Source organism: Ranitomeya variabilis, chromosome 1 (genome assembly GCF_051348905.1).
Source record: "Ranitomeya variabilis isolate aRanVar5 chromosome 1, aRanVar5.hap1, whole genome shotgun sequence".
Classification (NCBI taxonomy): Eukaryota; Metazoa; Chordata; class Amphibia; order Anura; family Dendrobatidae; genus Ranitomeya; species Ranitomeya variabilis.
Window position 1 is genome coordinate 495851186 of NC_135232.1, and position 22387 is coordinate 495873572.

Sequence of the window (22387 nt, forward strand, 5' to 3'; positions counted from 1 at the left end):
CAGCAACAGGAAACACCGCACACAACACCTGATTGGACGCTAGGCCCTTCTCAATCCACGCTCGTGGCCAGTGGCACACCAACCAACTGTTCCTGAAAAATAAGCTAAATCCTTTCTCTTCAGATGAACCCACCAAAATGCCCAAGGACTCGGCCGGCACCACTGGCGCATTCCTCAGCGACTTCCCATTATATGAGTCCAAGAAAAGTGCCCACACTTTCCGATCATCTTTTACCGCCTTGCGAAGCCTAATGAAATGTGACGGCACTTGAATTCCTGCCGTAGCTAAAGACAGCCTACGACAAAACGCTCTGCCCATCAGCATAATCCTACATGCGAAATTCAGTTTCCCTACAATGATTGAACCTCGTGCAACGTTACCTTCTGTTTTCCAATAACCCGCCTTGCTTCTGTTCTCATGTCCCCCACTTTTTCCTCTGGCAGCCTGCACTCCATCAAGACCGTATCTATTTCAATACCCAGAAAGCTCAATGATGTTACAGGCCCCACGTTTTTTTCAGCTGCCAACGGGACTATGAATTTCTTTGCTACCCCTTCCATGGTGTGAAGCAAAACCGAACAATCTGCAGACTGCGCCGAACCCACAAACAAGAAATCATCAAGGTAATGAATACAAGACCGAAGCCCCGATACGTCTTTTACTGTCCATTCTAAAAATGTGCTGAACATTTCGAAATACGCACATGACAGGGAACACCCCATCGGCAGGCAACGGTCTACGTAAAATCCCTTGTTCCAGAAACACCCCAACAAATGCAATATATTCGGATTAACTGGTAGCAAGCGAAACGCAGCCTCAATATCTGTTTTTGCCAACCATGCCCCCTGCCCACAAAACCTAATCCAGCTCATAGCCGCATCAAAGGACGTATACAAAACCGAACACAATTGAGGGTCAATACCATCATTAACTGACAAACCTTTTGGAAATGAAAGGTGGTGGATCAACCTAAATTTGTTAGCCTTCTTTTTCGGAACTACCCCCAAAGGTGATACCCACAAATTCTCAATGGGAATCGACTGAAATGGACCCACCACTTTACCTAAGGCCACTTCCTTAAACAACTTCTCCGTAACTACTTCCGGAACTTCATAGTCTGATTTCAAATTTTTTGTTGACAGCCGCACCTTAACATCTACAAAAGGAATTGTAAACCCATCCCTAAAGCCGTCCTGCAAAATAGATGCTGCTTCTTTATTTGGATACCTACTTAGAAATTGTTCCATCTCTGCCAGACACACCGGCGTCACTCCTTTTGTTAAATCCATCTGACCCCTTCTGTTTTCCTCCCCTGAAACATCTCAATGACCCATGATTGCTTCCGCATGCAGAACATTCGTGTTTAAATTTACATTTTGCACCAAACCTGCACGCCCCCTCGATAAAGGGAAAAACACAATCCCTTTTGCATTGCCACCGAGTGCCCTGACTGCCCTGAGCCCCTGGTGCCCCCGGGAAATGACTGAGATCCCTGTCCCGATCTACCCGGAGCTGTCACTCTCATCCATAGGGAAATGTCTTTATAGTCCCAGCGAATGTTTGGTCGGACCGCCTTCCTCTGCTGGAATTGTTCGTCATAACAAAGCCAACCCTGACCCCCATAAACTCTATATGCTTCACCGATTGTATCCATGTAACAAAACAATGGAGCACAAGTCTCTGGTGACTTTTCCCTGATGACACTAGCTAAAATAGCAAATGCCTGAAGCTAATTAGAAAAGGTGCGTGGAATCAACCTAAACCTCCTCCTGTCTTCATCTTCTTTTTTAGAATCGTCCCTATGACTCCTATCTAAATTAAAGTGTTCTAGCAGGAGTAAAGAAAATATTTCCACATATTCCCCCTTCCAGATTCTTTCCTTTACTTCCAGTTTTAAATGAGCACCCCAAAGGCCCCTCAAAGCAGACGTACACTTCCCCTTTTGCCGCATCATCTACCCGTACTGATTCGTCCTTTTCTTTTTCCCCGCCATCTAACACTGAAGATCCCTGACCCGTTACCTCCCTACTCACTGCCGCTACCTCCCCAGCAACCAGCGGAGCCCCCGTCATTGTACTTTGTTCCGTCCTAAATGATCCCACCTCCCCTGCTACATCTATCCTTTCCCTGTCCCTCGCATTACCCAACCATGCGGACAATGGTGACGATTCACCTTCGCTACCCCTCAAATCCCACAACCCAACCAAATCCTTTAATCCCTGAAATATGACACCCATGCTAGCACTAGCCCCCCCACTGACAAATCCCCTATTCCCACGCTAACGCTAGGGGCTAATGACGGTAATAATGAATTAAGAGTGCCTCTCTCACCTGGCTGCCTGGGTGCTGTGTCCCCAGCAGCCGCCGATCCAGGATCCAGAAGCGACCAATTTGTGTGCGATCCTCTCTGATGACGTGGACTCGAGGTTCCAGATGCGCCATACAGCCGGTCCTAAGAAACCGCTGCGCCGCCAGACTCCATCATGCTGTCCTGTGCTGATTCATGGCCCCCAAATGATCCAGGCATCATGGGCATTCTAAGATGTGCATTCATGTTAATATCCCCCTCCCCCTTAACCCTGCACTGGCCGCCGCATCGAGTGGCTGGGAAGCCCTGGAAGATCCCTCCCCAGCCCTACCTCTCCTAACTGCTAGCAGAGCCACAGCATCATGCTGACCACTGCAATTTTTGCACCCAGCAGCAGCCGACGGGTGGGCGAAGCTATAACGACTCCCCTCGCTGGCTGCCCCGCATTCTGGGGCCTGCGCTGATATAACACACCGCTCTCCCCCGCTATGCCGAGCGGGTGCCCGGGAAGACAGGGTTCCCGCCGCTCCAGTACCTGGTTCCAACACATCCGCCGGCACCGGTGAGTAGGCGGATCCTCCCCGCTGTGTAGAAACTAGAGGCACCTGCTGAGTGGGCCCCCGCTTGGACTTTTACGCTGCACTTCGCTGCCGAGCTGGGCCCATTCCTGGCTGGGCACCAGCCGCACCTGATCCTCGTTCCCTCTCCGATCCAGCTGCTCAAGATGAAGGGGAGGCTGACACCTCCCCCGATGCAGGCCCCGCCAAAATGGAGGATTCCTCCCACCCTGACCGCGCACCCTAGGCCTGCGGCACACGGTCTCCACCGGAGGGTCCCCAGAGGGGCTCCTTATACGGCGCCGGGCCCGAGGGGTAACGTCAGGGCTAAGGCGCTCCAGAGGCCTAGATCTCCGAGGCCGGCGCCCCTCATTCTGGGACTGAGAAGGCCCGGTCCCCCCCTCAGATAACAGGCACTGTAATGATGCCTGTAGCCAGCCTGCGCCTCTGGTACTGGCAGCCTCCCTCAGGTTTTGTAAAATCGCTTCAATATCCATGACTAAAAGTACCCTGCAGAGCAGTTCTTTTCTCTGATTTGAGGTGACCTAAAATGGTTGCTTCACTGAAATGTGTGTTCCCATTTATACCAGCCCCCTTTTAGTTCCACCCCCTTCCCCCCTTGCTTTCTCACATCCAATCCTGATCCTACAATTCAAATCATTTACCCTTTAGTAAACTACCCCCCCTTTGCTATTCACTCACTATAGCCCCCCTCAACCCCTGTCATGTCATCCTCCCTTGATAGGCCTGTGGCCCAGTACGTCCTCCCTTCTGTAGCAATACTTCAAAATATAGCACCTTATATCAGATAACCATTGTTGTAGTGCTGGTTAACAGAAAACTAACCAACTTTTATTTCCTACATAAAAGTATAATGTTCTTGCAACTGAGTAGACCCCCTCATTCTCTTTGTCCTGTAGCAAGTATATTTATGCCGACAGCTGAAAAAAGCTAGACATTTTTGTATCAACTCCATATGAATACTTACCGTATTTTTTTTTTTATTTACAATGATCTGGAAATCCTGAAAATAAACAATGTCAATTTTTTTGTTTGTTCCAGGATAGGATTTTGTAGTTTTGTTTGTGTTTTCATTGTAACATTTAGACCATATGTTCAATATTTGGTGATTTCTTTTTACCTCAGTATCTGTAAGCTAAAACCAGGAATGGAACAATTAGAGGAAAAGTATAATAGAAACATATGCACCACTTCTGTATTTATCACCCACTCCTGGTTTTGGCTTACACATACCGAGGTAAAAAAACTCACCACTCAACATGTGAAAGTGGACTCAATGTGTTTTTATCTTCAACGTTAAAAGTACTGTTGCCAGTTGATTTTTCTATACTGAAAAATTGTACGCATTCCAAATATTTGGAGTTTTGGCACTTCTGTAACGTTTTGGGGGTCAGTAGTTTTTTTTCTATTTAATGCATGACGTTTTTGGTATGCTTTTTTTCTCACATTGTTCCCATAGTCTTCCCTGTAGGACTTGAAGAATACAAACACATTAAATATTTCAAAATTCAAAAACAATGTTAAAAAAAATTCAAACCACTCAAAATTAATTGTTTCTTTTACAAACATTTAAACCAATAAGAAAATAAGAAGTAGTATAATTTTGCAAGTGCTTACAAGTGGTGGGACAATGATTGTCGTAGAAGAAGTTAAATGTGCCACAGAAACATAGTGTAAATATGTATTAAACAATATATATGTCAGTCTGGCTTGCAAAACATGTACAGTTTCCTGCTCTGTGGAAGTAGTCATCAGATGTTGTTTGTCTTGACTTTTCATTCTAGGAATGTTGATGTTCTAGACCCCATATTGAAAACGTCTATCACATTTCTGAAGTTGTTCATCAACATTAAGTCATAAACTCCCGTGGATTGCTTGACTTGTGATAATGGCCTCAGTCTGATCTGGCATGGTCACTTATCTTGTATATCCAGTTGGTCGAGATTCTCTTCTAGATGGTGATCCATTTTCCCAAAGTCTGAGCAACATATTAAGGCTATACTTATATTTCATATGCAGAATGTAAAAATATTTACCTGTGATGCAGAAAAATACAACAGTAAATATTTTGTTAATTATTAAATTTAACAGATTTATAAAAAGCAGTTGTTCGTACATAATAGATTCCATAACATAGATTCTTGGAAATGTTAATTTATCATTTATTGTATAGGTGGGATGACAAACACACTTAGGTTCTTGCTAATGGGAATCAATGTTTGATTTTCATTCTGCTTATTTCCTAAGCTAAAGGTCCTCTGTCTGACCACCATCTACTCATGTTCTCATCACTGTCCTCCTCACCTGTCACCCATGTCCACCAACTTGAGCACCCTGGCAGAAACCTTGCACATCTAGACACTCGCACAACCTCTGACTCTATTCTACCTCTGTCTTCCATATCTTCACTCCACAACACAGACACTGCCACTAATTTCTACAGTACCACTCTTGCATCAGTTTTTGACTCGGTCTCCCCTCTCATACATAGAAGAGTGCAACGAATTAATAGACAACCCTGGCACAATAACATCAAGTATCCAGAATTGCAGGGCGGCGTTGGAAGAAAATGCATTTGCAAGATGACTTCACCACATTCAAACAAGCAATACTCACATTCAAATCAGCTCTCACCTCTGCTAAACAGGCCTACTTTACATCCTTCGTATCTTCCTTATTCTACAACACCAAACAGTTGTTGAACACTTTTAACTCCCTCCTCCACCCACCATTGCCCCCTCCAACTTCCCTAATCTCTGCCGAGAACATTGCCACACACTTCAAAAATAAGATAGACCAAACAAAGCAAGTATTTATTGTCCGATTACCCCAACCCCTTTGTATACCAGATCAATGCCCTAACTCCATAACTTCCCTCTCCAAAATCACTGAAGGAGAGCTTACTCATCTCTCCTCTCCAAATCACACCTCACCACTTGTGCACTTGACCCCATCCCATCGCACCTCCTCCCCAACCTCACCACCAACTTATCCCATCCCTATCCCATCTCTTCAACCTATCAATAACTTCTAGTACCTTCCCCTCTGCTTTCAAAGATGCCACAATCACACCTATCCTCAAAAAGCCATCCCTTGACCCGAGCACTAAGACCAGCTATCGCCCCATATCTTTGCCCCCGTTTGCTCCCAAACTCCTTGAGCAGCACAATAGCTCATTAACCCCTTATTACCCCATATGCCACCACTACAGGGCAATGGGAAGAGAGAGGCTAAGTCCTTACAGATGTGCCTTTTCTGGGGTGGCTGGGGGCAGATGTTTTTAGCCGAGAGGGCCAATAACAATGGTCCCTCTCTAGGCTATTAATATCTGCCCTCAGTCACTGGCTTTCACTCTCTGGCAGAGAAAATTGCGTGGGAGCCCACGGCAGTTTTTTCCATGAATTAATCCTTTAATTTAAAACCTACAACTCCAAAATTTTACACACACACTACTAACATTATTAGTGAGGGACATATAAAAATCTAACTGTTCTGCAATGGTTTACTGTATGTAAATCATGTCTCATATCCTGTCGGCTTCTGCAATGTTTATGCAGAAGCTGACAAATGAATTATCGACTATTCTGCTCTCTATCTCTCTATGAAATATTAAGATATACATATGTGTGTGTCACTGATATATATATATATATATATATATATATATATATATATATATATATACACTCACCGGCCACTTTATTAGGTACACCTGTCCAACTTCTTGTTAACACTTAATTTCTAATCAGCCAATCACATGGCGGCAACTCACTGCATTTAGGCATGTAGACATGGTCAAGACAATCTCCTGCAGTTCAAACCGAGCATCAGTATGGAGAAGAAAGGTGATTTGAGTGCCTTTGAACGTGGCATGGTTGTTGGTGCCAGAAGGGCTGGTCTGAGTATTTCAGAAACTGCTGATCTACTGGGATTTTCGCGCACAACCATCTCTAGGGTTTACAGAGAATGGTCCGAAAAAGAAAAAAAATCCAGTGAGCGGCAGTTCTGTGGGCGGAAATGCCTTGTTGATGCCAGAGGTCAGAGGAGAATGGGCAGACTGGTTCGAGCTGATAGAAAGGCAACAGTGACTCAAATCGCCACCCGTTACAACCAAGGTAGGCCTAAGAGCATCTCTGAACGCACAGTGCGTCGAACTTTGAGGCAGATGGGCTACAGCAGCAGAAGACCACACCGGGTACCACTCCTTTCAGCTAAGAACAGGAAACTGAGGCTACAATTTGTACAAGCTCATCGAAATTGGACAGTAGAAGATTGGAAAAACGTTGCTTGGTCTGATGAGTCTCGATTTCTGCTGCGACATTCGGATGGTAGGGTCAGAATTTGGCGTAAACAACATGAAAGCATGGATCCATCCTGCCTTGTATGGAGCATCTTTGGGATGTGCAGCCGACAAATCTGCGGCAACTGTGTGATGCCATCATGTCAATATGGACCAAAATCTCTGAGGAATGCTTCCAGCACCTTGTTGAATCTATGCCACGAAGAATTGAGGCAGTTCTGAAGGCAAAAGGGGGTCCAACCCGTTACTAGCATGGTGTACCTAATAAAGTGGCCGGTGAGTGTATATAGTATATATACATTCTATGTGTATATATCTATTCTATTCTAACCTGTCAGTGTGATTTTACTGTATGCCGGTCATGAATTGCCGGCTTTTACTGACACCGGTGCGTGAAAATTGGTGCGAGTGCTGTGCGATTATTTTTTCGCACACATTGACTAACATTGGCGAGTCTCGTCCGAGAATCGCAGCAATACGCAGCATGCTGCGATTTTTTTTCTCAGTCCAATTTCGGCTGAGAAAAAACTTGCAAATGACTTGTCACCTACTGAATAACATTGGATTGCACTCGTCCATTTCTCAAACAAATGAGTATAAGCCCTTATTGTGGTCATAGGGACAGATACTTCAGTCTCTGCTTGGGGACTCTGTAGCTCTTCAGGTTACATTTGGTCTCTGTGCTGCCCCCCTTCTTTTGGTGGGTTTCCCTCTCTTGGCAGGTTTATTGAGGTGCCATATTCTTTCCATTTGATGATAATTGATTTGATGGTGCTCTGGGGAATCATAAGAGATTGGGATATTTTTCTATAACCCAACCCTGACTTGTACTTCTCAACAACTTTGTCCCTGACTTGTTTGGAGATCTCCTTGGTCTTAATGGTATTTGGTTAGTGGTGTCTCTTGCTTAATGGCGTTGCAGCCTCTGTGGCCTTTCAGAAAAGATAAAATGTATATATATGTGACACTTAGATTGCACATGGGTGGGCTTCCTTTCAAAAAGTGTGACATATGAAGATAATTGCTTGCACCAGAAAATTTTAGGAGCTTCACCGCAAAAGGGGTGAATACATATGTACAATTTTTAGTTGTTTGATCTCATAAATTTAGTGTATGCCTAAATTTTTCTCACTTCACGTCACCAACTTAGACTACTTACTGCTGATGTATAACACACAAATCAGATTACAAAAATGTCTAAACAAAAGTTATAATGTAACAAAATAGGTAAGACCCCAAGGGGAAGAGGGGTGAATACTTTTGCAAGCTACTGTAATGGCAAATACACTGATTCCAGCAATGTGCCTCTTACTAGGCTGCATAAAATCATTTTGATAAAATCACTGTTTCACTGCGGCAGAGCTACCAGTTCTCTGAAAGCCACTAATTGGCAGCCTTCTATATTCATTGTAAATTGTTGTGTTTATCACACAAGCATGTGTTTTCCAAGCCGTGTGCATGGAATAATGGATTAATATTAGCTCCATATTACAAGAAGAAAAAAGGGATAGAATATTGATGAATAATGCTCTCAAGTGTACTCATGTTTTTTTAACCCCTTTACCCCCAAGGGTGGTTTGCATGTTAATGACCAGGCTAATTCTTATAATTCTGACCACTGTCCCTTTATGAGGTTATAACTCTGGAACTCTTCAACAGATCCCAATAATTCTGACAGTGTTTTCTTGTGACATATTGTACTTCATTCTTTGATATGACTTGTGTTTATTTGTGAAAAAAATGGAAATTTGGGGAAAATTTTGAAAATTTCACAATTTTCCAATTTTGAGTTTTCATGCCTTTATATCACACAGATACTTAATAAGTAACATTTCCCACATGTCTACTTTACATCAGCACCATTTTGGAACCAAATTTTTTTTGTTAGGGTACTGAGTATGCTGATACCCCATATGTGGGGGTAAACCACTGTTTGGGCGCATGGCAGAATTCAGAAGAGAAGGAGCACCGTTTGACTTTTTCAATGCAGAATTGGCTGGAATTGAGATCAGACGCCATGTCGCGTTTGGAGAGCCCCTGATGTGCCTAAACAGTGGAAACCCCAGAATTCTAACTCCAAACCTAACCCCAACACACCCCTAACCCTAGTCCCAACCCTAACCATAACCCTTTCCACAAACCTAACCCTAACACACCCCTATCTATAACTCTAATTCCAACCATATCTGTAATCCTAACTTTAGCCCAAACCCTAACCCTAACTTTAGCCCCAACCCTAAACCTAACTTTACCCCAACCCTAATCCTCACTTTAGCCCCAACCCTATCCAAAACCTTGGCCCCAACCCTAACTTTAGCCCAACCCTAACCCTAACGTTAGCCTAATGGGAAAATGGAAATAAATACATTTTTTACTTTATTATTTCTCCCTAACTAAGGCAGTGATATGGGGGTTTGATTTACTATTTATAACGGGTTTTTATGTTTGACAGCTGTCACACACTAAAAGCCGCTTTTTATTGCAATAAAAATTTTTTGCATCACCACATTTTGAGAGCTACAATTTTTCCATATTTAGGCCCAAAGAGTCATGTCAGGTCTTGTTTTTTACGTTATGAGTTGACTTTTTATTGGTACCTTTTTTGGGCACAAGACATTTTTAGATCGCTTTTTTTTCCGATTTTTGTGAGGCAGAATGAACTAAAACCAGAAATTCAAGAATACCTTTTTGGGAAGGGGGAGGCGTTTATACAGTTCCGAGTGTGGTAAAATTGATAAAGCAGCTTTATTCTTCGGGTTAGTACAATGACAGCGATACCTCATTTATATCTTTTTTATGTTTTGGCGCTTTTATACGATAAAAACTATTTTATATAAAGAATAATTATTTTTGCATTGCTTTATTCTGAGAGCTATAACTTTTTTATTTTTCCGGTGATGAACCTATATGGTGGCTTGTTTTTTCCTGGACAAGATGACATTTTCAGCGGTACCACGGTTATTTATATCCATCTTTTTGATCGCGTGTTATTCCACTTTTTGTTTGGTGGTATGATGATAAAGCATTTTTTTGCCTTTTTTTATGGTGTTCACTAAAGGCGTTAACTAGTGGGACAGTTTTATATGTCGGGTCGTTACGGACGCGGCAATACTAAATGTGTATACCTTTATTATTTAATTTTTTTTAATTAAAATATGTATTTATTGATGGAAAAAATATTGATTTGTTAATATTTTTTAAAAATATTTTTACAATTATTATTATTTTTTTTACATTTATTCTTACTTTTACACTGTGTTCCACTATAGGGCACTCATTTTGTACAGGCTGATCGCTTCTATAGCATGCAAATCTGCATGCTATAGAAACTGTCAGTGCTGCAGTTTCTATTACACTGACCTGAGAGACTTCCTGGTCATCACTGCGCATGACAGGAAGTCTCTCAGGTCTGGAGACCCAGATGTCATCATGACGATATCGGGTCTCCATGGCAGCGATCGGGACCCCGTGTCATGCGATCCTAAGGCAGAGGTTCTGTCAGCCTCTCTGCTGGCTCCGGAATGCTGCGATCAAGTGCCGGGACTTAGTGCTGAGTGTGAGCTGTGAGAATCAGCTGGCTCCCCCCGAGAGCGCAGCTGATTGCCTATGACGTACTATTCCGTCCATGGGAATTAAATCCCAGGTCACATGGACGGAATAGTACGTCCAATGCCAGAAAGGGGTTAAGGGGTATCCTCAAGTTTGTCAGTTTTTCCCTATCCCAACTTCCTGATCTCTGGGGACCAACTGTTGATCCCCATCAATCCTGGTAGGTGGGCTGTGAAGAGCACTTTATGAATGTAATAGTGGATGATCATGTGCACTGCCACTCCGTTCATTCTTAATGGGATGCCAAGATAGCAAAACTGTAGGAAAGGGGATAGGTGATAATAACTTCCATACTTAAGACTACTCCTTTAAGAGTTAGTGTCAACAGTACCAGGATTCTCAGCCAGTCTCCTATGCTGGTACTTGCCTAGCCTCAAGCTGCTTGGCATATGTGATCTGATGAGGGCAGGTACATTCAGCTGAGAGTGGCCATTGACAAGGGCCACTCTCAGCTGAATGTACCTGCCCTCATCAGATCCTTTAAGAGTTAGGCCTACACACTGACCTTAATATAGTTAATGTTCCCAATCAAATTAATCATTTTGAAATCACATGAATGTAATTAAAATACAATTGAAGAAAAAAAAATGCAGGAAAATAATCTGATTTGGTTTGTGGATGAAAATTGCCAATAGACATAATGAAAAAAAAATCTGTGCTAATAATAAAACAGATCACAAAAAAGCATACGAATTTTTAGCCATCTAATGATCTAATTTTTGAAAGATCAGTGGCTTGAAAAAATACAGAAGAGAATTTTCTTATTAAAACTGATACGATATGCAAGTAATAAGGATGAAAAATGAGCCTGATGCAGAAGTATGGACCCAATATTGTGCATGTGGATGAAAAAACAGTCCAAATGGATGTTCAAGCACACTATTTTTCTGGATGGAAATTCAACAATTTCGAAACAACTATCTCTTTTTTCAGCAAAACAAAATTGTTTATGATTCAACTTTTGTTCTGTTTTTGATGTTATATGTAAAGCAAGCAGACAAATTAATCTGAAATGATTAGATGCAGAGCACTAATAAATGAAATGCCGTTTCCGTTTTGTGACATTCTGAAACACTTATCATAGTACTACAAATTGCTTTATGGGTACTATCTGGAGGTACTTGTAGGGAACAATTATTCCATAGTAATGCAATGTAATATTTCTATTACATGTTCTCTCAATCCTTGTGCTTTCTAAGCCAAAATACTTTTCATTTACATTATCATTAAAGTGCAGTAATTTGTAAAATGCCTACCTTGACTTTTTATTAACAAGTAATATAACAGCTCCACTTTTGATGTTTAGGTCTCTAATTGTTTCATACTCTCCCAATTCTCGTCCATTGTAGGAAAAATGCTTCTTCCATGAGGTGATTCCTTGTTTTACAAGGTTGACTCTAAGGTCCTTAATAGTGTCCGTCGGCCTGACGGCCACTGGAAACATCCGGCAGTCCTCGGGGACATGAACTAAGATCTCAAACTTTACCCAATGTAAACTTAATCTTCGCAGCTTTTCCATATCAACATGCTTTAGACATTTTAGGCAGGGAAGAGGCCTAACCTCAGACAACGTGAATAAATGAATACCTGGTGTTCTTGTTTGACTGGTATTGATTGCATTCTTTATGCAATCTCATGTGCTTGCAAGGCTTGCACAGTCTTGTCGAGATGTAGGTTCACAGACTGATATAATTACATAGTAAGAAGCGTTCATCTGCCCCAACGCATTGCATTTTCAAGTAGAGTTACCTTGTTAAAGTTCACTTGCAGAATAGTAACTTTGCCAGAAATAAGTTAACATAGCTAAAATGAAATTAATCACTTTATGTTCTGCTGCTACGTGATTGAATATGCGGATTGGTTTGAATCACTTGATAAATGATGGTAAAATAATTTATGCAATTTATGATTAAGGAATTTTGGTCCTTAAGCCACTGGAGATGTATCCATTTTTTTTTTTACTTTTATTTTTTTTCTTCCATGCCTTACATTAATATCAGGGTTTTTTTGTGTGATAAGTTGTACCTTTGAATGACATCATTTAATTTACCATCTAATATACTGACAAATGGGAAAAAATCCTATTTTCAATTTCCACCATTGTGTGTGTTTTTTCAATGACTTTCACTTTGTGATAATAATGACAGAATAACTTTCCTCTACAAGTCACGTGATAAAAATGAATACCATTGTACTAATTAAGTTTTTCATTTTAACGTAGTTTCTGTCTCCATATGAGAGCTATAACTGTTTTTGAATTGATAGAGCTGTGTCAGGGTATTTTGTGCAGGAAAAACTCTAGTTTTTAGTAATATTTTGGGATTTACATAACATTCTGTTAATCAGGAGATTGAGTATTTTATTTATTTGTACAATTAGTTTGGACAGTTATTCAAGCTAGGGTTGAGCGACTTTTACTTTTTTAGGATCGAGTCGGGTTTTGCGAAACCCGACTTTGTCAAAAGTCGGGTCGAGTGAAATCGGCCGATTATCGCGAAAAGGGATCGACCGAAACACGAAACCCAATGTAAGTCAATGGGGAATCAAAGTCGGCAGTGAGTGGAGGACAGGAAAACACCAACAGTGCCCATGTTAATGTCAAAAACATCAATTCTTGTCACTTAAGCTTGTGAATCTTAATTTACCTTATAATAATAGTTAGGCATTGAAAATTGGGGGTCATTTGGCTAAAGTTGTGGGGAGGGGGGTAGGGCTGGCTCAAGTTTTTTGTGGGTCCAGGACACGCAGATTACATCACGGCGGTGGAGCCGGGAGAGGTAAGTATTAAAACTTTGCTAGTGCTGTGATCCCGAGCAAGCAGGGGGGCCCACTTGTTCGCATTGGCACTGGCACAGGGCCCCTCAAAGTACGGTGGTGTGTTTGGCGCCTCCCACCGGCAGAGACACTTTTGCGTACTATGAGGGGCCCTGTGCCAGTGACGTCCCCAACGAGTATGCTCCCCCACCTGATGAAGGAACCTGCACTTTCATCTGCACCTTCCTCTTTGTCCCCGTGTAAGGTGGTATAGTATGCGGGAAGGGGAACCTGACTTTCAGCAGGGTCAGATTCTGGCTGTGTAGAGTGCAAGGGGAATGTAGTGGTCTGGGTCAATGTACCAGCAGACTCATCTAGCAGTGGCAGGGCAATGGGCAGGATGAGGAGGAAACACAGATATAGTCTCAAAGAATAAAGTAGGCTAAATGCAGTTTAAAATTGGTAACAGGAGTAAACAGGCGGCACTGCTTTGTTCATTGGAGGAGAACACCAAGCAGCGGAAGACACTGTTAGTAGGCCCAACCAAACAAGTAGGTCAAATGCAGGTTAATATCTGATATAGGCCGAAAGCCTGAAAATTTAAGCTCAGCTATATTCAGTGGAGGAGACAAGCAATGAGCGGCAGACACTGTTACTGGGGCCCAACCAAACAAGTAGGCCAAATGCTATTTAAAATTTCCCATAGGCCTAAAGCCTGAAGATTGAAGCTCAGCTTTTTTCAGTAGAGGAGACAAGCAAGGAGCGGCAGACACTGTTACTAGGGCCCAACCAAACAAGTAGGCCAAATGCAGTTTAAAATTTCCTATAGGCCGAAAGCCTGAAGATTGAAGCTCAGCTTTGTTCAGTGGAGGAGACAAGCAAGGAGCGGCAGACACTGTTACTAGGGCCCAACCAAACAAGTAGGCCAAATGCAGTTTAATATCTGATATAGGCCGAAAGCCTGAAGATTGAAGCTCAGCTTTGTTCAGTGGAGGAGATAAGCAAGGAGCGGCAGACACTGTTACTAGGGCCCAACCAAACAAGTAGGCCAAATGCAGTTTAAAATTTCCTATAGGCCGAAAGCCTGAAGATTGAAGCTCAGCTTTGTTCAGTGGAGGAGACAAGCAAGGAGCGGCAGACACCGTTACTAGGGCCCAACCAAACAAGTAGGCCAAATGCAGTTTAAAATTTCCTATAGGCCGAAAGCCTGAAGATTGAAGCTCAGCTTTGTTCAGTGGAGGAGAAAAGCAAGGAGCGGCAGACACCGTTACTAGGGCCCAACCAAACAAGTAGGCCAAATGCAGTTTAATATCTGATATAGGCCGAAAGCCTGAAGATTGAAGCTCAGCTTTGTTCAGTGAAGGAGATAAGCAAGGAGCGGCAGACACCGTTACTAGGGCCCAACCAAACAAGTGGGCCAAATGCAGTATAATATCTGATATAGGCCGAAAGCCTGAAAATTGAAGCTCAGCTTTGTTCAGTGGAGGAGAACACCAAGCAGCGGCAGACACCGTTAGTAGGCCCAACCAAACAAGTAGGCCAAATGCAGTTTAATATCTGACATCGGATGATGTTGTGAATTTGGTTTCTGGGCTCCCCCGGTGGTTTCTGGTGGTACTGCACTTGTGTGCTTCATCTCCTCTGTTCACCTGTTTCCATCAGGATGTGGGAGTTGTCTATTTAGCCTTGCTCCTCAGTCATTTCTATGCCGGCCAACAATGTTACCAGAAGCCTTTCTGTTGCATGTTCCTGCTCCTAGACTACTATCAGCTAAGTTGGACTTGTAGTCCTAAGATTGTTTTGCATTTTTGTTCCAGTTCTCTGTGTTTGAATATTTCTGAGGCTGGAAGCTTTTGTGAGCTGAAATTGCCACTCTGGTGTCATGAGTTGATATTAGAGTCTTAAAGTAATTTCAGGATGGTGTTTTGAAAGGGTTTTCAGCTGACTGTGAAGTTCCCTTTTCTGTCTTCCTACTATCTAGTAAGCGGACCTCAATTTGCTAAACCTATCTTCATACTTCGTATGTCAATTTCCTCTAAAATCACCGACAATATATGTGGGGGCTACTGTCTGCCTTTTGGGGAAAATTTCTCTAGAGGTAAGCCAGGTCTGTATTTTCCTCTGCTAGGGTCAGTCAGTCCTCCGGCTGGCGCTGGGCGTCTAGGGATAAAACGTAGGCACGCTACCCGGCCACTGTTAGTTGTGCGGTAGGTTTGGCTCACAGTCAGCTCGAGTTCCCATCTTCCAAGAGCTAGTCCTTTTGTATGCTTTACTACGGTCTCTTGCCATTGAGAACCATGACAGTTTGGCCGGCCAAGGGTTAAAATAATTGGTAGAAGAAAGGAGAGAAAAGAAGTCTGCAGAGAATTTTTTTTTTTTTTTTTTTTTTTTTTTTTGTGAGTTTGCTCATTAGTTGATTCACTTGCATCTCTGCTTACTGCAGCCTTCGTCTCTCTCTCCTTCTAATCCTTGAATGGTTCTGATTTCACCTGATTAAAATGGATCCACAGAGTTTAGCTATAGGTTTGGATAATCTCGCTATGAAGGTTCAAAGTTTACAGGATTTTGTAATTCATGCTCCTATATCTGAACCTAGAATTCCTTTACCTGAATTTTTCTCCGGGGATAGATCTCGCTTCCAGAATTTCAAACATAATTGTAAATTATTTTTGTCTCTGAGATCTCGCTCCGCTGGAGATCCTGCACAGCAGGTCAGGATTGTAATTTCCTTGCTCCGGGGCGACCCTCAGGATTGGGCATTTGCTTTGGCACCAGGGGATCCTGCGTTGCTCAATGTGGATGCGTTTTTCCTGGCTTTGGGGTTGCTTTATGAGGAACCTCATTTAGAGATTCAGGCTGAAAAAGCCTTGATGGCCCTGTCTCAAGGGCAAGATGAGGCTGAAATATACTGCCAAAAATTTCGTAAGTGGTCTGTGCTTACTCAGTGGAATGAGTGCGCCCTGGCGGCGAATTTCAGAGAGGGTCTCTCTGATGCCATTAAAGATGTTATGGTGGGGTTCCCTGTGCCTACAGGTCTGAATGAGTCCATGACAATGGCTATTCAGATTGATCGGCGTTTGCGGGAGCGCAAACCTGTGCACCATTTGGCGGTGTCTACTGAGAAGGCGCCAGAGATTATGCAATGTGATAGAATTCTGTCCAGAAGTGAACGACAGAATTTTAGGCGGAAAAATGGGTTATGCTTCTATTGTGGTGATTCAACTTATGTTATATCAGCATGCTCTAAACGTACTAAGAAGGTTGATAAGTCTGTTTCAATTGGCACTTTACAGTCTAAGTTTATTCTATCTGTGACCCTGATTTGCTCTTTATCGTCTATTACCGCGGACGCCTATGTCGACTCTGGCGCCGCTTTGAGTCTTATGGATTGGTCCTTTGCCAAACGCTGTGAGTTTAATTTAGAGCCTCTGGAAGTTCCTATACCTCTGAAGGGTATTGACTCCACGCCATTGGCTAGTAATAAACCACAATACTGGACACAAGTAACTATGCGTATTAATCCGGATCACCAGGAGATTATTCGCTTCCTTGTGTTGTATAATCTACATGATGTGTTGGTGCTTGGATTGCCATGGCTGCAATCTCATAACCCAGTCCTCGACTGGAAAGCAATGTCTGTGTTAAGCTGGGGATGTCAGGGGACTCATGGGGACGTACCTTTGGTTTCCATTTCGTCATCTATTCCCTCTGAGATTCCGGAATTTTTATCTGATTATCGTGACGTTTTTGAGGAGCCTAAACTTGGTTCACTACCTCCGCACAGAGATTGCGATTGTACTATAGATCTGATTCCGGGCAGTAAGTTTCCAAAGGGTCGTTTATTTAATCTATCTGTGCCTGAACATGCTGCTATGCGGGAATATATTAAGGAGTCCTTGGAAAAGGGACATATTCGTCCTTCGTCATCTCCCTTAGGAGCCGGTTTTTTCTTTGTATCTAAAAAAGATGGCTCTTTGAGGCCGTGTATTGATTATCGGCTTTTGAATAAAATCACGGTTAAATATCAGTATCCTTTGCCACTGCTTACTGATTTGTTTGCTCGAATAAAGGGGGCCAAGTGGTTCTCTAAGATTGATCTTCGTGGGGCGTATAATTTAGTGCGAATTAAGCAGGGGGATGAGTGGAAAACCGCATTTAATACGCCTGAGGGCCATTTTGAGTATTTAGTAATGCCTTTTGGTCTTTCAAATGCCCCTTCAGTCTTTCAGTCTTTTATGCATGACATTTTCTGTGAATATTTGGATAAATTTATGATTGTGTATCTGGATGATATTTTGATTTTTTCGGATGACTGGGACTCTCATGTCCAACAGGTCAGGAGGGTTTTTCAGGTTTTGCGCTCTAATTCCTTGTGTGTAAAGGGTTCTAAGTGTGTTTTTGGGGTTCAAAAGATTTCGTTTTTGGGGTACATTTTTCCCCCTCTTCCATTGAGATGGACCCTGTCAAGGTTCAGGCTATTTGTGATTGGACGCAACCCTCTTCTCTTAAGAGCCTTCAGAAGTTTTTGGGCTTTGCTAATTTTTATCGTCGATTTATAACTGGTTTTTCTGATGTTGCTAAGCCGTTGACTGATTTGACTAAGAAGGGTGCTGATGTTGCTGATTGGTCCCCTGCTGCTGTGGAGGCCTTTCGGGAGCTTAAGCGCCGCTTTTCTTCCGCCCCTGTATTGCGTCAGCCTGATGTTACTCTTTCTTTTCAGGTTGAGGTCGACGCTTCAGAAATCGGAGCTGGGGCAGTTTTGTCGCAGAAAAGTTCCGACTGCTCCGTGATGAGACCTTGCGCGTTCTTTTCTCGTAAATTTTCGCCCGCTGAGCGAAATTATGATATTGGTAATCGGGAGCTCTTGGCTATGAAGTGGGCTTTTGAGGAGTGGCGTCATTGGCTTGAGGGGGCTAGACATCAGGTGGTGGTATTGACCGACCACAAGAATTTGATTTATCTTGAGTCTGCCAGGCGCCTGAATCCTAGACAGGCGCGCTGGTCGTTATTTTTCTCTCGGTTTAATTTTGTGGTTTCTTACCTACCGGGTTCTAAAAATGTGAAGGCGGATGCCCTTTCTAGGAGTTTTGAGCCTGATTCCCCTGGTAATTCTGAACCTACAGGTATCCTTAAGGATGGAGTGATATTATCTGCTGTTTCCCCAGACTTGCGACGGGTCTTGCAGGAGTTTCAGGCGGATAGACCTGATCGTTGCCCGCCTGGTAGACTGTTTGTTCCGGATGATTGGACCAGTAGAGTCATCTTGGAGGTCCATTCTTCTGCGTTAGCTGGTCATCCTGGAATCTTTGGTACCAGGGATTTGGTGGCTAGGTCCTTCTGGTGGCCTTCCCTGTCGCGAGATGTGCGAGGTTTTGTGCAGTCTTGTGATGTTTGTGCTCGGGCCAAGCCTTGTTGTTCTCGGGCTAGTGGATTGTTGTTATCTTTGCCTATTCCGAAGAGGCCTTGGACTCACATCTCCATGGATTTTATTTCTGATCTCCCTGTTTCTCAGAAGATGTCTGTCATCTGGGTGGTGTGTGACCGTTTCTCTAAGATGGTCCATTTGGTCCCCTTGCCTAAATTGCCTTCCTCATCCGAGCTGGTTCCTCTGTTTTTTCAAAATGTGGTTCGCTTGCATGGTATTCCGGAGAATATCGTTTCTGACAGGGGAACCCAATTCGTGTCTAGATTTTGGCGAGCGTTCTGTGCTAGGATGGGCATTGATTTGTCTTTTTCGTCTGCTTTCCATCCTCAGACTAATGGCCAGACCGAGCGAACTAATCAGACCTTGGAGACTTATTTGAGGTGTTTTGTGTCTGCGGATCAGGATGATTGGGTTGCCTTTTTGCCCTTGGCGGAGTTTGCCCTCAATAACCGGGCTAGTTCTGCCACCTTGGTTTCTCCTTTCTTCTGTAATTCGGGGTTTCATCCTCGTTTCTCTTCCGGTCAGGTGGAGTCTTCGGATTGTCCTGGAGTGGATGCTGTGGTGGAGAGGTTGCATCAGATTTGGGGGCATGTGGTGGACAATTTGAAGTTGTCCCAGGAGAAGACTCAGCAGTTTGCCAACCGCCGTCGTCGTGCTGGTCCTCGTCTTTGTGTTGGGGACTTGGTGTGGTTGTCTTCTCGTTTTGTCCCTATGAAGCTTTCTTCTCCTAAGTTTAAGCCTCGGTTCATCGGCCCGTACAAGATATTGGAGATTCTTAACCCTGTGTCCTTTCGTTTGGACCTCCCTGCATCTTTTTCTATTCATAATGTCTTCCATCGGTCATTGTTGCGCAGGTATGAGGTACCGGTTGTGCCTTCCGTTGAGCCTCCTGCTCCGGTGTTGGTTGAGGGTGAGTTGGAGTACGTTGTCGAGAAGATCTTGGACTCCCGTGTTTCCAGACGGAGACTTCAGTATTTGGTCAAGTGGAAGGGCTACGGTCAGGAGGATAACTCTTGGGTGACTGCCTCTGATGTTCATGCCTCCGATTTGGTCCGTGCCTTTCATAGGGCTCATCCTGATCGCCCTGGTGGTTCTGGTGAGGGTTCGGTGCCCCCTCCTTGAGGGGGGGGTACTGTTGTGAATTTGGTTTCTGGGCTCCCCCGGTGGTTTCTGGTGGTACTGCACTTGTGTGCTTCATCTCCTCTGTTCACCTGTTTCCATCAGGATGTGGGAGTTGTCTATTTAGCCTTGCTCCTCAGTCATTTCTATGCCGGCCAACAATGTTACCAGAAGCCTTTCTGTTGCATGTTCCTGCTCCTAGACTACTATCAGCTAAGTTGGACTTGTAGTCCTAAGATTGTTTTGCATTTTTGTTCCAGTTCTCTGTGTTTGAATATTTCTGAGGCTGGAAGCTCTTGTGAGCTGAAATTGCCACTCTGGTGTCATGAGTTGATATTAGAGTCTTAAAGTAATTTCAGGATGGTGTTTTGAAAGGGTTTTCAGCTGACTGTGAAGTTCCCTTTTCTGTCTTCCTACTATCTAGTAAGCGGACCTCAATTTGCTAAACCTATCTTCATACTTCGTATGTCAATTTCCTCTAAAATCACCGACAATATATGTGGGGGCTACTGTCTGCCTTTTGGGGAAAATTTCTCTAGAGGTAAGCCAGGTCTGTATTTTCCTCTGCTAGGGTCAGTCAGTCCTCCGGCTGGCGCTGGGCGTCTAGGGATAAAACGTAGGCATGCTACCCGGCCACTGTTAGTTGTGCGGTAGGTTTGGCTCACAGTCAGCTCGAGTTCCCATCTTCCAAGAGCTAGTCCTTTTGTATGCTTTACTACGGTCTCTGTCATGTTCTCAATGGCAAGAGAACATAGCATCAGCATATATAGGAACTAGCTCTTGGAAGATGGGAACTGAGCTGACCATGAACTAAACCTAACGCACAACTAGCAGTGGCCGGGTAGCATGCCTACGTTGATTCTAGATGCCCAGCACCAGCCGGAGGACTAAATAATACTAGCAGAGGAAAATATTAGTCCTAGCTCACCTCTAGAGAAATACCCCGAAAGGAGACAGAGGCCCCCCACATGTATTGGCGGTGAATTAAGATGAAATAACAAACGTAGTATGAAAATAGGTTTAGCAAATTTGAGGTCCACTTACTACATAGCAGAAGACAGAAAGGACACTTTCATGGTCAGCTGAAAACCCTATCAAAACACCATCCAGGAATTACTTTAAAACTCTGGCATTAACTCATAACACCAGAGTGGCAATTCCTGTTCACAAGAGCTTTCCAGACACAGTAACGAAACTACAGCTGTGAACTGGAACAAAAATGCAAAAACAAACATGGACAAGAGTCCAACTTATCTAGTAGTTGTCTAGGAGCAGGAACAAGCACAGAGAGGCTTCTGATAACATTGTTGACCGGCAAGCAACTAACAGAGCAGCAAGGTTATATAGCGACTCCCACATCTTGATGGGAACAGGTGAACAGAGAAGATGAAAACACCAGTTCAATTCCACCAGTAGCCACCGGGGGAGCCCAGAATCCAAATTCACAACAGTACCCCCCCCTCAAGGAGGGGGCACCGAACCCTCACCAGAACCACCAGGGCGATCAGGATGGGCCCTATGAAAGGCACGAACCAGATCAGAGGCATGAACATCAGATGCATTCACCCAAGAATTATCCTCCTGGCCGTATCCCTTCCACTTGACCAGATACTGGAGTCTCCGTCTGGAAACACGAGAGTCTAAGATTTTCTCCACAACGTACTCCAACTCACCCTCAACCAACACCGGAGCAGGAGGCTCAACGGAAGGCACAACCGGTACCTCATACCTGCGCAATAATGACCGATGAAAAACGTTATGAATAGAGAAGGATGCAGGGAGGTCCAAACGGAAGGAAACAGGGTTAAGAATCTCCAATATCTTATACGGGCCGATGAACCGAGGCTTAAACTTAGGAGAAGAGACCCTCATAGGGACAAAACGAGAAGACAACCACACCAAATCCCCAACACAAAGCCGAGGACCAACACGACGGTGGCGGTTGGCAAAAAGCTGAGTCTTCTCCTGGGACAACCTCAAATTGTCCACCACCTGCCCCCAGATCTGATGCAATCTCTCCACCACAGCATCCACTCCAGGACAATCCGAAGATTCCACCTGACCAGAGGAAAATCGAGGATGAAACCCCGAATTACAGAAAAACGGGGACACCAAAGTGGCAGAGCTGGCCCGATTATTGAGAGCGAACTCTGCCAATGGCAAAAAAGCAACCCAATCATCCTGGTCAGCAGACACAAAACACCTCAGATATGTCTCCAGGGTCTGATTAGTCCGCTCGGTCTGGCCATTCGTCTGAGGATGGAAAGCGGACGAAAAAGATAAATCTATGCCC

General features: G+C 43.8%; 1 protein-coding gene across 1 annotated transcript; it reads right to left on the reverse strand.

Moving 5' to 3' along the window:
* Positions 1-3580: 3580 nt before the first annotated feature.
* TINCR (TINCR ubiquitin domain containing) lies at positions 3581-12394 on the reverse strand. Its single transcript, XM_077280963.1, has 2 exons — positions 12053-12394; positions 3581-4923 (listed from the first exon to the last, which is right to left on the reverse strand). Exons 1-2 carry the CDS (start codon positions 12313-12315, stop codon positions 4920-4922), a joined length of 267 nt encoding a protein of 88 aa, XP_077137078.1. The 5' UTR covers positions 12316-12394; the 3' UTR covers positions 3581-4919.
* Between the last annotated feature and the right edge of the window lie 9993 nt (positions 12395-22387).

Bases quoted from the DNA above. Each gene is read 5' to 3' on its own strand.
- TINCR (XM_077280963.1), bottom strand. From the start codon at position 12,315: ATGGAAAAGCTGCGAAGATTAAGTTTACATTGGGTAAAGTTTGAGATC.